This window comes from Carettochelys insculpta, chromosome 5, assembly GCF_033958435.1.
Source record: "Carettochelys insculpta isolate YL-2023 chromosome 5, ASM3395843v1, whole genome shotgun sequence".
Taxonomy (NCBI): domain Eukaryota; kingdom Metazoa; phylum Chordata; order Testudines; family Carettochelyidae; genus Carettochelys; species Carettochelys insculpta.
In genome coordinates this window covers 6,023,113-6,037,262 of record NC_134141.1, presented here as the reverse complement: position 1 = coordinate 6,037,262, position 14,150 = coordinate 6,023,113, and the positions used below count along the sequence as shown (strand labels likewise).

Genomic DNA, 14,150 nt, shown 5'->3' with positions numbered 1-14,150 from the left:
CAAAAGAGATATGAGGACAAAGCTGGTAGCGGGCTTTGTTGCAAGGAAAAGTTCCAGACTGGTGTTCCTGCGGTATAGACTGTGACCGTTGGTGAGAATGTTCTCTCCTACAGACAACCTCCCAATCTTGTGAGGATTCTCACCAACAGCCACAGTCTATACTGCAGGAATGCCAGTCCTAGAACTTTTCCTTGCAACAAAGCCCACTGCCAGCTTTGTCCACATATCTATTCTGGGGATACCACCACTGGACCTAACCAGGGTATTCACAGAATCATGAGCACGTTCTTGTGTTCCTCAACTAACATATTTGCCATCAGGTGCCAGCAATGCCCAGATGTGTTGTATATTGGACAGACTTCAAAGTCTTAGACAAAGAATTAATGGGCACAAAACAGACATAAAAACACTCCTGATCCACAAACTGGTCAGCCAACATTTTAATGGAGTGGGCCATTCTGCTAAAGGCTTAAGTCTGCGTCTTACTGAAGAGGAATTTTCACAACAGTCTTGAAAGAGAGGCTGCTAAACTCTTTTATATTTAAATTTGACACATTAACCAGTGGTTTGAACCGGGATGTGAATTTTCTGGGTCATTATAGGGGCTCTTTTGCATACTTGGCCTAATCTAATTCTTGCTTCCTCCCCGTCCACCGCCCCTCTACTCTCTGAATTGCTCACCTTGATCATTTTTTTTTCTGATTTGTCAACCTTGATTACTATTTTTGGTTCTCTGTGCCTTAAATATTGAGTCTGTTCTGGTATGGCTATGGTCTGAAGAAGTGGGTCTGTGCCATGAAAGCTCACCTAATAAATTATTTTGTTAGTCTTTAAAGTGCTACTTTACTGCTTTTTTGTTTCAAAACTAATGTTTAAGTGAGCATTAAAAAGGCTCCCCCTTTACACTGCATTACTCTATCTGGTAGTTTTAGGAAGGGCAGCTACTCGTTGCTTTGGCAATGTTGAGAGCTACTGCAGAAGTCAATTAAATTACTTTCTTCAGACTGTGCTGTGGGGGTGGGTAGGGAACGGAGCAAAAATGAAGTGGACACTGCAGACAACTCAAGAAGAGAGACCTCACTGTTTGCATTAGGGAAGAAAAATCAGTGACAGTGGGAAGATTAAAAAAAAATTAAGGTGTGTTAAGTAGGATTGGTCAAAAAGGACACAGTGACTGCATTATTTGATTTTTGACAAATACTGTTTTTGCATTTTTTAACCTACTGTGGAGCCAGTGGTGGCTTTTGGCAAATACGTTGTTGGATAAAAGACACATGTAATTAATCTAGCATACTTTAATGTTTTTCTGCTGTTTGGCCAGGCCTACTAGATATACTGTCGAACTGCTTTGTTTACTTACACACACAAACTCTGTTGAAAACATTAAGGTTTCAGGCCTAAGCACTCCATAGTTAGGAAATACTAGAATTAAAGTTGTCTGTACATGTTTAATTTGTTTTCGCTCAGTGCACGTTATGGTGCTTTCTTTAATTATGTGAAAATAAAATCAGATAATTTTTCCGTAAGACCCGTGCTTCATTTAGTGTGAAAGATGGATAGTGCTCACTTAGTGAGCTGCTACGCAGCAGTTTTGTTTTCTCCTCATTGTTCAGTGTGAGGACCCAGGTCACAGCACACTGTTCAGAACCTGCTCTGAAACAGCATTATGCATTTCCTCATGGGCTTTTCTGTGAGGCTCGCCAAGATAGTACTCATTTACTTCACAACAATCAAGCATTTATTTTTTCAACGTCTCCATGAGCTGAGAGGGATGGTGATATTCACATTATAGAGATGGGGACCTGGAGCACAGAGATTATGCGAAAATAATCCATTAATTTTGGGTGTACAATTTGAGACCACCAGGACCCGATGTTGGCATATAGCACTTTTGTATGTGTTTAAAGCCTGGCTCCCATTGACTCCAATTACAGCTCAGCATGTTTGCAGGTCAGACACAAGGATTGCATGTCAGGCCAACTCAGAAAATGAGGAACGTGAGGGAGTACTGTGAAAAGTTTTTGGTTTTAAGTGAACTAGTAACACTAGCACAGGTAGAAGCCAAGAGCCTCCTTCCTCTTCCTACAGTTCAGTTCCTCGCTCACTACATATCTTCCTGCTTCTGCAGCAACTGAAGCCTGCATTTTCCAAACTGCACCCTGCTGTTTTCAGAATATTTGATCAATATGCGGTGGCAGTCAAAAAAAAAAACAAACAATGTTAGGAACCGTTAGGAAGAGAGAGGACAATAAATATAGTGCCACTCTGTAAATCCATGGTATTGAATACTGCATGTAGTTTTGATTGTTCCATATCGGAAAACATATGTAAAAGGGCTACAGAAATTTTTAGGTTATCTAGAATAGCTTCCATGAGGAGAGATTAAAAAGATGGGGGCTTTTCTGCTTATTAAAGATACGGCTAAATGAAGATATGAGAGTAGTCTATAAAATCATGAATGATATGAAGAAAGTGATATGTGGAGAGGTAAATAACATATCCTCAACCCAAGAACTTGTGGTCGCACAATTGCAATTAATAGCAGGCTTAACCAAAAGAAGTGCTTCATGCAACACAAAGCCACCTCTGTGGAACTTGTTGCCAGGTGGTGTTTTGAAGGTCAGAATTATAATGGTTCAAAAAAGAATTGCTGAAGTTTTTGGAGGATATATTCAAAAATGCCTGTTAGCCAAGATGTTCGAAGATGCAACTCTGCTCCGGTTGTTCCTCAGCCTCTTCCAGTCAGATACTGGGACTGGATGGCAAGAAGTGGAAAAGGATCATTTAATAGCCCTGTTCTACTTATTCCCTAAACTCTCCAACATTGGCTGTAGTTGGAAGACAGCATACTGGGTCAGATCAATGATCTGTCTTCATATTTTCCTTTACTGCACAGCCCTGATTCATCCCATTGTGGGTCCATTCTGTGCTGGAGAGAGAGTTGTGTAAAAGTTGTCATTTAATTACATGGTTTCATATTATCTCGTGTCCAAGGGTCCAAAGTAATTTCATGGGCAATCTTAACTCGCGTTTCCTAGCTTTACGGTCTTAATATTCTTTTACTGTGTGGTATCTGTATAATAGCTTATGCATTTAAAAAAGCAAACTGAAAAACGCACACGGTTCCATCATGTGGCATCATAATGAAACCCATATGGGTCAACAATAGATTTGGAACCTTTACATCCACAGCACAGGTCTCTGCCATTTGTGCTAATGGAGTAGCTGATAGCAATAGTTAGGTGGCTTTCTGTGGATTGGAGAGATAGGTGGGTGGCATTCTGACTCTGGGCTTCACACACACATTTGCTGACAGCTGAGCAATGGTGAGGCCCAGGTATCTGGGGTTTCATTCCAGGCTCTAGATTGTTTACTGTAATGGTGCTTCATTTGTATTCTCAGTTAAGTTATGGAAACCCCAGGGTTTTTTTCCCAGAAAGATTACACAATCAGTTCTCTCATTTTGTAAAAATGTTGTGTCATTCTAAAGTGTTAGTGAAGAAAGCTATATGCTAGAAAGGATTTTCCCCCACTTCAAATCTATGAAAGAAAAACTTTAGTACTCCGAAGAGTTAAAATGATGGGGGTAGCTTAAGAATTTCTTGTTATGACAGAAGAAAGTGAGAACGGTCTGCAGGCTTACATGGGAAGGGTAATGGGTGAGTAACGTGGTGATTGGAGAGGGATGCTTCTCTGGTGGGCAGAATCAATTGTCACTGAATTTTGAAGGAAGAGGAGCAAATGGAATTATGAACTGTTGGAGGGGCTGAAGCGCAGGTAGACCACTTGATGAAGTGGGTCTTTCTACAGTTGGCTATCTTACCCTGTTTTTCACTCTTCACTCTAGTGAACTCAGAAGGTGGTTGTTTATCTTTCTAACTGTACTAAGAATTAAAGGTACTGACAATACTGCTAGCGGGTGATTAGTGTTTGGTGATCATCAGACATCAGGATGTGAATTTATCTAACTGCACATACTTGAAATTGAAGGAAGTGGCAGGAAGCAAGCAATTGAGTGAACTGAAGTAATGAAAACAGATGATTCCTCACAATCATTGTATAAACATTGTCAAGAGTTACAGTACAATTTTGGAGGATTCTTGCTTGTCTCAAAAAGCGCAGGAAATAAGTTTTTTCAGCTCCTGCAAGATCAAATGTACCACTTAATGGGATTTCATCTGTTGCATAGAGATTAAAATATTCATGCATTTGATCCTGTAAGTTGAGGTGTTGCTACCATCTTCACCGAAATATAGGTGTGCTGGAACCCTTAAACGCTGTTCTAGGACATAGGCAGTTGAAAGAAATGATTGAAGTACTTTCCTGGCAGTTTTAAATTCACAAGTGTGGTATAAGTGGCAAGTGAAGGGAGCGTTAGAGGGATTTTCACAACATCAAACAAATGCCCAGATAATGGTTACAGGTATCCAGACAGGAGGAAGTGTAGTCCTATTCAAGACTATTGATTCCAAGTCTTAAACAAAAGCACAGAATGCTGTTTAAGGGTATGTACACTGGCAGCATTAAAACGCTGTTGCAGCAGTATATCGCTGCTGTGTAGTTGCAGCACCAGCGCTGGGATAGAGCTCTCTCAACGGGGGGTGGGGAACCCACACCTGATGAACGGAGTAGCTACCTGTGCTGGGAGCATGGTGGTGCACGTTTCTGCACTAGTGCTTTCTAGCGCTGAAACTTGCTGCACCTCCAGGGTGTGTTTTCATACCCCTGAGTGAGAAGGTTTCAGGGCAGTAAAATGGCAGTGTAGGCGTAGCCTAAGTTGTTGAAAATTTGAGAGAAAAGTCTGACAAGGAGGTCTTTGGCATTTGCATTATTGTTTTTGAGTGAAAGGAGTGGTTGTGCCAGCTTTCCCAGTGACCCCTGATGGAACTCCCAGGCAGAAGGTGTCTGCACTTGCAACTGACTATGAAAAACTTATAAATTCACACTGAGCATGAGGAGGACTTTGATCAGCATATGGCACACATTTACACTGTGCCTTTCTGTAGAATACCATAATTTACAAAAGGCAATTGAAGGATGTTTAATAGATCTGACATTACAAGCAGATGATGCTCCAGTTGCAGTTTGTGGGTTTAATCTATCGACAACAAAGAACTAAAACCCCACGGACAACATCACAAAATGCTTAGGAGAAGCTCTGAAATTTTTCCATAACACACCCAGCAGGTCCTATCCCAATTGGAAAGGTAGAGCTGGGAATAGAGATGAAACTGAGAGGTGGCTGATGGTACACAATTGTGATCCTTCCACCCCTGTGTTTTAAAATAGGAGATCCAGATGGTTACTGCAAATGTTTTACAAAGATAATTTTGCCAAAATTTTGTATCAGAAAGCTGGGAAATTGTGGAAGAAAAAGCACAAAAGACAGAATGATTTACACCAGGATTTTGTTAGTTTTTGAAAGACCTGCATTCTGGACTAGCCACATCATCCGTTAACTGTAATTTTTAGCATCTTCCAGTTGTTTTAGTCAGAGCTTTATTACGGGCAGTGTGCTGAAAAAAAATCAAATTACTAGAACTGTGTTTGTATTTTAAAGTAGATTGTACAGTAGACTCTCTCGGTTACAGACACTTCAGAAATTAAAGTTGATCGTAACTTGGAAATCTTCAAAACTGAACAAAATAGTATGGTAGTTCTCTCAAAACTTCACAACTAAACATTGACTTTATACAGCTTTGGAACTTCATAATACAGAAGAAAAATGCTCCTTTCCAGTTATTTTTAGTAGTCTACTTTTAAAACAGTAATGTACTTTATCTGCTTTCAATTTTTTTGTCTCTGCTGCTACCTGATTGTATTCTTCCAGTTCCAAATGAGGCATCTAGTTCACTGATCAGTTCGTAACTCTGATGTTCGTAACTCTGGTGTTCGTAACTCTGAGGTTCTGTTGTAGTCTTATCTAGTCTGTAAACCAGTGATTTGATTGTATTCTTGTGTGTTAATTGTAGAATTCAAGCTTTACGTTATTGACCATGTGTACCTTTTCATGTTTGAGGAGTAAATATCTTAATCTTATGTCTTTTATGTTCATAAAACCTTACTGTCATGTCCTGTTTCTCTCCCTGGCTGGCTTTTTCATGTGGATGAAAATAGCGATGAACCTGCTTTTCTTCAACAAAAACTGCAGTTACCGCTATTCCTGAGCAATTTTCTTTGTTTACAGGTGTCAGCTGCGATGCATGTTTAAAAGGAAATTTTCGAGGTCGCAGATACAAGTGTTTAATTTGCTACGATTACGATCTGTGTGCATCTTGTTATGAAAGTGGTGCAACGACAACAAGGCATACAACTGACCATCCAATGCAGTGCATACTAACGAGGGTAGATTTTGGTAAGTGATGTCTCATTGAAATTGTAGTTTGTATTTAGAAGTGTATTTAAACATGGTGTGCATCATCATTTTCTTGTTTGTAAACGTTGTGAGGGGGAGTTGAATAGCATAATAGAAAAATGAATTACAGAATCAGCTTTTAGTTTTAAAAGCATTATATTGAGGCTTGTTTTGGTGGTAGCATGTGTAGCTTTTCCTTAGACTTTATTTCTGCTTTTTCTTCATCTGAATCTTAGGTTGCATGCTCAGATACTGGAATTCATTAGTTAGGGACATCTATCAGCATAAAGCAAACCTTTATAGAAAATGATGTGAAGTGTCACTGGCTAGAAGTAATGTAGAGACAAAGATGAAATGGGAGGGCTGTCCTGTTTGGTGGTGGTTCTGGGGTTGTCAGTAGCAACACTAGGTTGTTGATGATGATTTTCCAGTGTTCAGCAACACGTCCTTTTGTGATTGCTTGGAATACAATTGTGTAAAGTACAACACGGTTCAATATAAAGATTTGCTTCTGTTCCTTTTTTTTTCCCCATAATTGTGAGTTCATAGCACTGTATCTGTAATGCTATAGGTAAGGCTGAGGAGGCATCCTAACCTTTTAGTGATAAACTTTTTACAGAGGTTGTAACAGCATGCTGAAAAAAACTGTTCTTTGGATTAATTTTTCCAGATTTCTTCTAAACCTGCAGAGTGTTTTTTAATAATGTGATGAAATTCCACTTTGATGTTATCCATTTTATAAAAATGAAAAATTCTTTTTCAAGCTTGACATCCGATTCAGCATCATAAGAGATTCTAAATTTTTTCAAAGGAAAAAAGAGCAAGGGTCTGCCATCCTTTGAAGAATGCTGTTTTAGTTTAGGTTAAAATAAGTTTGGAAGGTAGTTTAGGTTGCTGGATAAGGAAAGTATATATCACAACAAACCAAACTAATTCTTGGATATCAGATTAATAAAGAGAGCTGAAGGCACATACTAACAAGTCAAAGCCAAAATGTGATTCTTCAGTCTGATGCTGTTTCAGAGGGCCTTAGAAGACCAACTTAACACAGACTCTGGATTTAGAGAAAAAGCACTGGAGCCTATTTTTCTGGCTAAATAAATCTACAGTCCACATTCCCTGAAGTGGCATTTTGTAATGTTTTATATCTCATGCCAGCTGCAGTGGACTGAGTAGGGTGCTACCTTGGTTATTAGGTGATGACTTGTATATTGCTCAGATGACTTAGAGCCAGATGAGTTACACTGAAACAGAGCATTTTTGGTGAGCATGCTTCCTTCGTCAGTAGATCTGAAAGAGCTTTACAAAGGAGGAGAGCATTATCCCTGTTTTACAGATGGGGAAACTGAAGCTCAAAGGGAAAGTGACTTGACCGAAATCTCCCAACTGTCAGTTGCAGGGTTGCAAAATGTAACCCACACCTACTGAGTCAGTCTAGAGAATTTGTCACACGTCCTGAGTAACATGGGTGGTTTGACCTAATCTTTAGCCACAGTTTCCTAGCTCTGAATTCCCAGATTTCGTGATCTATTAGGGCTACAAGTATGTTACTTCCACCTAAACCCAAGGGAATGGACTTGCGGCAAGAGCAGTATAAATTCTTAATAGAATTCTGCAACGAAAAAATCTCTCGTTAACGGTGCTGAGCTTATAAGGTAACTGTCGTGTCAGTCGCTACAGTAAGTTCAGCTCAAATGCTTATGTGGCAACAGATATAAACAGTTCTGCCAACCCACAAGACCAATTAAATGTCTCCGCTTAAGAAAGGGAGGCGTAGGCCCTGTCTGTATGTGCAGCATTGCAATGGCACTGCTGCACTGATACAGCTGCACTGCTGCAGCTTGTCTAACAAAGTTACGCTGTCATCAGGAAACACTGCTCCCATTGGCATAATAAAACCAGAAGAGTTCTCCTGCTGATGCAGTGCTGTGCACACTTGTCTTTCCGTGCCTCTGAGCAATATCGTTTATACCTGCATAGGCTGTGGTGTACGCATCGCCTTAGAGATACAAAGCACTAAGAAGTCTCAGATTTCAGCGACTGAATTTGAGACTGCAACGTACCCAAGCTAAAACCAGAATATCAAAAAGTGATAAAACAGTGGGGGGGAAAAACGTGATCAATCCTAGCTGTCGCCAGTGGACATAGCTGAGCCAGAGATCTTCCAACATGAAAGAAATTGATAGATGCTCATTATAGAAGAAAGTAGCATCTTCAGCTCATTCCAAAGGGGTACATGCATCACAGCTTCAGTGAAAGGAGATAATCTTGTTGAGAAGAGACCTAAACCAGTTAAATAGGAGTTTGTTCCTTTTGGAATTTAGTCAGTTGGGCAAGTCGTGTTTTTTTTATTTTTAAAAAAAAAAAAAAAAGACGTTTAGATCTGGGTATATGGTGAATCTTTACAACTAAATTCTTACAGATAAGTCACACAAATAAGTGAGAGGTAAGGGTGTGTATGTTGGTATTTTTAAGCTTGTTAGGAGGAAGCCAGGCAGGAAGGCTGGGAAGGTTTTAGTAAAAAATTCTGAAATAAAATAGAAAATGTCTTTAAGAATAACACTGTGGCTCTTATTTTAAAGAGTTTTATTGTAACATGAGTTAGAGGAAGTTTTTTTTTTTTTTTGACCCTCATGGGTCATGTGTAGGTGTAATAACCTGACAATTTCTGTTATCTGTGAACACTTATCTGTATAGTGGCAAAATTTTAATGTTGCACGCATGTCTCTTTGCAGCACTCATCAAAAAATAATTAACAAGAAGATAAAGTGTGAAATTCCCCTCTGTCCTGGGGATCAATCCAGACGAAGTAGTATGTTGTCTTAGTGATAGATGAAAACAAAGTGTCACTATTTTGTACGTTAGTCAATTATAAGAAGTCTGGTTCTATCTGAACAATTGTAGGGTTTGTCTACGCAGCAGCTCTTGCAACTGTCCTCTGCCAGCCAACTCATGTTCATGGGGCTGGGCTGCAGGGCTCTCTCATGGCGGTAGACGTCTGGGCTTGTGCAGGAACCCTGGGCCTATGGTCCCTCTCACCTTGCAGGGTCAGGCTGAGCTTCATGCATTAGGCAGTATTAAAGATGAGGGTTGGAAGCTTAGATTTGGTGGTAATTGCGCTGACTCTCCTCTTTTTATTCAATACTTCCTCATGGTAGGGTGTCAGGACTTGCAGTACTCAGCTGGAGTTTTCACTGTGGCATGTATGCGAGAGGTAGTTTAATTTCTCGTAACTTTAGGTAGGTCCACTAGTTCAGCTGAAAAGCTTGGAGTTGTCTTGTTTTTGGATACTTTGATTTTGAAGTTTGTTACAGCTGCCTTCTCAGAAACAAGCACGTATTTTTATGTACTTGTTTTATTTTAAATTACATCTGAGGGAGGAATTTTATGTGGACTTCCCTTTTATTCACCACTTTGCCATTCTGATTAATTTACTGTCCATGCCTTTGTTTGTACCAAGATCTGCATACACAGTGTTACTATTTAGGAAATTTCTTGAACTGGACTGAATTTGTTTGCGTGGTTAGGAGAAAAGGAAAGGATTCCCTGTTTTCAGTTAGTGGGTATTTATCTGCTGCCTGGGAAAGACCTATGAGTAATCAAACTAGCATGTAGATAAATAATGGTTAACGCTGTTGATCTGAGCTAGTTTGATGGCAATTTACAATCCCATAGGACTCCACAATATTTAGCGTGTGTGTCTGCCGAAGGGATGAACTTTAAACAACATCACAGTATTCTGAACTCAGCACAATGAAAGCAGAGTACATTTTGGCGTTTGTGAATTTTTTTGAAAATATGAAACCTTCCCCTTTTTTTACACCATATGTCTAAAATCTTTATCTAGTTTCCTAGATATGCCAAATTAGTAAAATCAAAACAGAGAGCACTCTGACTCTCTTACTTTTTCACATCACTGCCCCATATAATCTTGTGGGAGGAACCATGCGTCTAGCTGTACCAATGACTTCTGTTTCTGGGCTCCATAATCCGTGCTCTCACTTCTCACAACAGGTATGGTAATTTTGACCTTCAAGATGCCTGCTTCCACCTCTCTAAAAGGTTAACGCATACATTCTTCAGGCTCATGGAGAGCAGCAGTTGCTACCATACAGAGGACCTAACTTTTGGATTAGAAGCGGTCATATGTTTTGCTGTGCTTGTGCCTCGTTAGCATTATCACTGCCTGCAGGTGGAGACAGCTCTTATGATAGTTCCACTTGTTCCACGTTCTAACCTTCATAGGGTTCACGTTAGATTCCACCAGGGTTTTGTTGCTTGGTTGCTATGAGACAAGTTCCAAGATCTCTTACAGTTGGTGGGGTTATCCAGATAGACAGTAGAAGTGAAATTTTATTTGATGCCTAGGCTTGGTGATAGCCTGCATCTCTGTGACTCTTGTGGGGATGGTTGATTCTGGTGGACCGGCCAAATAGTCACAGTTTGGATGTGATGGCATTTCCCCTCCAGCATAGAGAAGTCCCTCTGCTGTCATTTATGTAAACCCATTATTTTCGGCTTAAACTGATTTTTACCAAGAAATTCCCTGGTTCTAAAAAAGCATTAATTTTTTTTCTGATTTTTTTTCCACCCTAATTTGATATGATTCAAATATATAACAAATAATTTGTTTTATTAGGAAAACATCCATTGCATGAGACATATGTATCATGATATTTTAGACTGTGTGTACATGCAAAGCTGCCTTCTGAATGAAGCCTAATGTGTTAAACTAGAAGATGCACACAATAAACAAGTATGAATGAAAACTTTGTAGTGGGTGCATGTGTAAGTGTACTAATGTATCTGATGCCCACCATATACACATTTCAAGCTGTTGGCAGATAATTGTTTTAAGACTTGATACATACTTCGTTTCCTCCCCATTTTAGTGTATCAGAATAGGTTTCAGAACACACTGAAATATTTGGTTTTTTTTAAGTAGAAAAGGATGAATTTGAGTGTATGCACCACTGATGGTATGGCCCAATTATTAAATGTGACTTTATAAATTAATAGTTCTTAGTCTAAAACAATGAGTTATTTGTTCAAATTAGCTGTTTTATTTGGGGGTTAGAGATGGACTGTTTTCCTATATTCTGGTGGTATTATGTTTTTGGTTCTGCTTTAGTTCTGCAGCAAGCCACACAGATGAATGTAATTCAAAGCATTACTTTTTTCTTGTCATCCACCAAAATAAACCATGGTATTTACCTGAAAAACTAAGGTTTTTTTGTATAAATTTTCACCTGTTTCTGTTATCATGCTAATAAATAGTCATATATTCCTCAGCAAAAATTAAATAAAATGTAAACTGAAAATGAAGGGCCCTAAGTGGTGCTAGCAGTGAGGAGGATAGTGTGACACCACGTCCTCACCTCTCCTTAGTAGCCATTGGCAAGTAAGTTTTCCTGAGTCAGTCAGGACCAGTAGCAGAGACTTTCTAACGCCCATATTCTTGAGATATTGGCGTCTCTGTGCAAACACCTTATAACTGCTAATTATTCAAAAATAGCTCAATGGATATGTGGTTAGGTTTGTGGTTCCTGCAGTAAGGCTCTGTGTGAGAGCTAATTTGGAGAACAGGGATTCCTCTTGGTAACATCCTTTCAATTAGTCCAAACCTGTGCTCCATCTAGCCTAGTATACGGTTTCTGGCAAAGGCTGATAGCATAAATTTCAGAAGGTGCGAGAGACTCTGTGCAAGCACTTATGGAATAATATGCTCACAAGGAAATTCCTTCCTAATCCCCATCATTTTGAGTTTGGCATATGCCCTAAAGCCTGAGGTTTATTTATATTTTTTAAACTTTATTATTTAGATCTGTGTACTTTTTATCCATCTAAATCTCCGATTATTTTGACTATGAAAAAGCCCAGGGGAAAAGAACTGCGGAAAAGAGAGTTGAATGGAATCAATGTACTCAGAAAGATAACGCTGAAGCCTGCAAATGCACAAACTTGGTTGTTTGTTTTTTAGTTATCAGGGTGAAAGGAGGGGGTTAATTTTTGAGTACAGGTGATTATATTTTTATGACAGGTTTGCCAGGGCAAATTTTATGTGGTTGCTTCCTCAGGAGTTGAATTGTATACGTTTTACAGGTGTATACTTTGGTAAGCTTTGTTTGAGCTAGGCTTCTTCCTCTCTACACTTTCCCATTGTCGCTAATGTAGTTCATTTCTGGTAGTAGCAGAGGGAGTGTTTGTTGCAGACAAGACCAATTTAAATACAGGTTGAACCTCTCTCGTCCAGCACCCTCAGGACCTGACCAGTGCCAGATGAGAGAATTTGCTGGATGACAGGAAGTCAGTATTTTCTAGAATATTACCAACACCTCCACGACTTACCGGGCTCTTAGAAAATATTGAGGGGTAAATTTCAGCTGAAAAACAGCACTGAGAGCCAAGACTGATGACTGTAAACAAGCATTATGGGATCACGGGAAACTTGACCACACCCCTGATAAGTGGTTGTCTGCCTAACTAAAATTGTTGGGTTATGGAGTTTGCTGGACCAGAAAGTTCCCATTAGAGAGGTTCAACCTGTACTGTTTTGTGCAGATTTCCTGAGATCAGGGTAACTTCTTGGAGGCCAGTCTACTCCAACGTTTCTACTATGGTGACCTTATGATTTGGGGATGGAATTGAGGGGACAAGTTAGGGTAGAAAGTGGCACCATATGGCACTTGCAGTTACTGAGTGCCTATGTTTTGTTGTATTTAATAGCATGAAATTAGCATAATACAGTTATTTTAATTTAATTGTATCTTGTTGATCTTCCTCATAAATAAAGTCTACACACTGGGTTTCTTTTCCAGATTTGTATTATGGTGGAGAAGCTTTCTCTGTAGAACAGCCACAGTCTTTTACTTGTCCTTATTGTGGAAAAATGGGTTATACGGAAACATCTCTTCAAGAACATGTTACTTCCGAGCATGCAGAAACATCAACAGAAGTGGTAAGCATGTCCACACTGCTTTTGAGTTACGGTGAAAACGTGAGCAATTAAAGCTCTATCATGTCTGATTTTACGTGATGTTTTCATGTAAACTAAAAGTGTGTGTGTGTGTGTGTACATGTACAAACACAAGATTGGAATGTCATATTTTAAAAAGAGTTGCAGTGTTCTCATAAGTGACTTTACTAAGCTACCTCTGTGCAATATGATGAAGTCTCCAGTGTTGTTGGAGCTTAACTGTTGCATTACAAAGTTAATTGTTCAGTCATTATCCAGTGTTCTTCTGATTGTTAAAATCAGTTAATGCCACAAAACCATGGAAGTGTGGAAGAGATCTCAGTAGGTCATCCAGTCCAGTGGTATCCAAAAGGAAGACACCCGATCGCTATATGCTCCCCTACCCCACAGCCAGGCACCCTGTCCCCGGTGACTCACTGGAGCTGTGCCTTTGGAGCTGCCCAGTCCCAAGAGCCGGGGTGGTGGTGCGGCGGCTCTGGGGGCTCAAGTGGCAGCAGTGCGGGAGCTCAGGTGCTGCATGGCTGGCTTGGGCGCTGCGCCGCGTGGCTGTAGGGGCTGTGCAGCTTGGCACTGGGCAGCTCTGGTGGCATAGTGTCTGAGAAGCCACCACACCGGCTGTGCAATGCCCAAGGAGCTGCCATGCCACTGCACCAGCCTCCCAACCCACATTCGCCACAATATGCTTCCCTGTTGGCCACATGTGGCAAACAGGGAGTGTATTGGACACCACGGATCTAGCCCAATCCTTGCACTCAAGGCAAGACTAAGCAATAATTAGACAGTTCTTGACAGGTATTTGTCTCACCTTCTTCAAAACTT

General features: G+C 40.1%; 1 protein-coding gene across 1 annotated transcript in view; it reads left to right on the top strand.

Annotated features, from left to right (window-relative positions):
• KCMF1 (potassium channel modulatory factor 1) overlaps positions 1-14,150 on the top strand; it is a 59,679-nt gene that overhangs the window by 29,172 nt on the left and 16,357 nt on the right. The window contains exons 2-3 of the mRNA XM_074994591.1: positions 6,188-6,355; positions 13,174-13,313. Coding sequence (XP_074850692.1) covers positions 6,188-6,355; positions 13,174-13,313 — 308 coding nt within the window. The remainder of the gene's footprint in view (positions 1-6,187; positions 6,356-13,173; positions 13,314-14,150) is intronic.